Raw genomic sequence first — 1,859 nt, 5'->3', positions numbered from 1 at the left:
CTGAAGGAACAGATATTTTGTCCTTTCTCTTTTTTCTTTTTCCTTACTTTTTTTTAATTTGGATGAAAAATGTTTCCTATGAAACATTATTTTTAGTAATAATTGGACCTCCTTTTAAGGTGTTAGGATTTTCAGGCCCTCAAATTGTACAGCAGTTCTTTGTAGCAGTCCTGTAAGATTGTAGTGGGAAGGGTATCTGTCCACTGTTGTTCTTACTCTTTTTTTTTTTTTATAATGCTTATTTTTTTTCCTCCTAACTAAAGGATATGCCATATATAGTGAATAACCATTGTAGAAAAAATTGTTATATCATTGAGAAAGATTTTTTCACTTCATTTTCTTGTTGCTTCATCAGGAATGGGTGAGTTTCTTTTTTTAGTTTAATGTATCACAGATAGAATATTAGTGGGTAAACCATACCATCCTTAGAAACTATTTTCTTCATCTTGCCAGATGCCTTTTATTTTATAAGAATATTTTTAATTTATCTCATAGTGTATCATCTTTTTTATAGCCGCTTCCACAGTATCTAGATAAAAAAGTGAAGTTCTCTTTTACATGTTAATTTTATAATTATAACTATATAGGTAGAACCAGTACCAGCTGCATTGGTAACAATTATCAAGAAAAAATTAAATGTCAATAAATCATCAAAAGAGGTTGATCTACCAGTTTATGCATGTTCTCTTAAAATATTTTAGGGGATTGGCTTTAGTCTTTGCAGGTTAGTTGAAAGGAGTTGAATGTAGTCTGCATTAGTAGGATTTTCTTTTGCCAAGCAATTCAGTGACATCTTTTAGGAATAGGATTGAATATTTCATTTGTGATGGTTTTGTTTTTAAGGTGTGTATATGTTGGTTAACATAATCGTTTGGTGTTATTATATGATGAATACATAAAAGACATTAGCATACATTAGCATATTAAGAAAAAGAAAAACATAATTTTAAGGCTTGGTCAGAAAATGTACTTACTCTGCAAGGAGTATATTGCTGGCATTTTACAAAGGTAAAAAGTTAAAAGAAAATTAACAATACTGCTTTGGTATTGTTCTGAATACTTATTGTATTTATATATTTTAAAATTTGCACATTGCCCAACATGTGTTTCGTGAAGTAAAAGAACATAGCTATAGATATATATATTTCTGAACATTATTTGAAAAGCAAACTAGGCATTTAATATTTGTAAAGTTAATATTAGCTACCATGGTACTCTTTTGTATTCCAAAATATTTCTCCTCTGCCTCATTAGGATCGGGTGAGTTTTCCAAGCAATTTTTGTGACTGAAGAGAAGATGGAATAGTTTCATTTACAGACTTCTCTAATGCATCTTGGTAGATTTTAAAGAATACAGGGAAACGTCTGCCAGTCATTGTTCCCAGACAGACTTATGGTGGATGATGGTCTCTTGTTACTTCAGGCATGTTTTCTAATAGTCATTACTATGTTTGATGTCACAAGGACACTTAGGATGTATTGTCTCTCTAAATTACAGAATGTAGTTGATTTAGCAGATTCATGTGTACTTTTGCCGAGTTGTCTCCACTTTCTTATAAAGAGAATCCAGTTCAGCTGGGGAAATTATTTTTATGTATGTTCATGTTCTTATACAAAAAATGCTTACCAGTGGTCATATCACCATGAGGGAAGACAGTTAATAATGAGTTTCTGAAGGATATTTGAAAGAAAAGGAATACTGTGTACATAGATCATATCCCATTATTTGTCATTGTCATCATTAAGTTTCATTTCTTCTGTTGGTGGTTTTCTTTGATTTTGATTTTTGATTTTAAGAAATAGCTTTGAAGAATATTAATATTTCTCTCTTTCCATGTAGAGATATAATCTGAATACAG

At 30.6% G+C, this 1,859-nt stretch overlaps 1 protein-coding gene across 1 annotated transcript in view; it reads left to right on the top strand.

Moving 5' to 3' along the window:
- LOC119589069 (dnaJ homolog subfamily C member 13-like) overlaps window positions 1-1,859 on the top strand; it is a gene marked incomplete in the record, with an annotated part of 65,901 nt that overhangs the window by 32,964 nt on the left and 31,078 nt on the right. The window contains 1 exon segment of the mRNA XM_037937646.1: window positions 356-361. Within this exon segment, the coding sequence (XP_037793574.1) occupies window positions 356-361 (6 nt within the window).

The sequence above is a fragment of the Penaeus monodon genome, chromosome 25 (genome assembly GCF_015228065.2).
Source record: "Penaeus monodon isolate SGIC_2016 chromosome 25, NSTDA_Pmon_1, whole genome shotgun sequence".
NCBI classification, from domain to species: Eukaryota; Metazoa; Arthropoda; class Malacostraca; order Decapoda; family Penaeidae; genus Penaeus; species Penaeus monodon.
The sequence above is the reverse complement of the archived record's forward strand: the minus strand, read 5'-3'. Positions and strand labels throughout refer to the sequence as shown.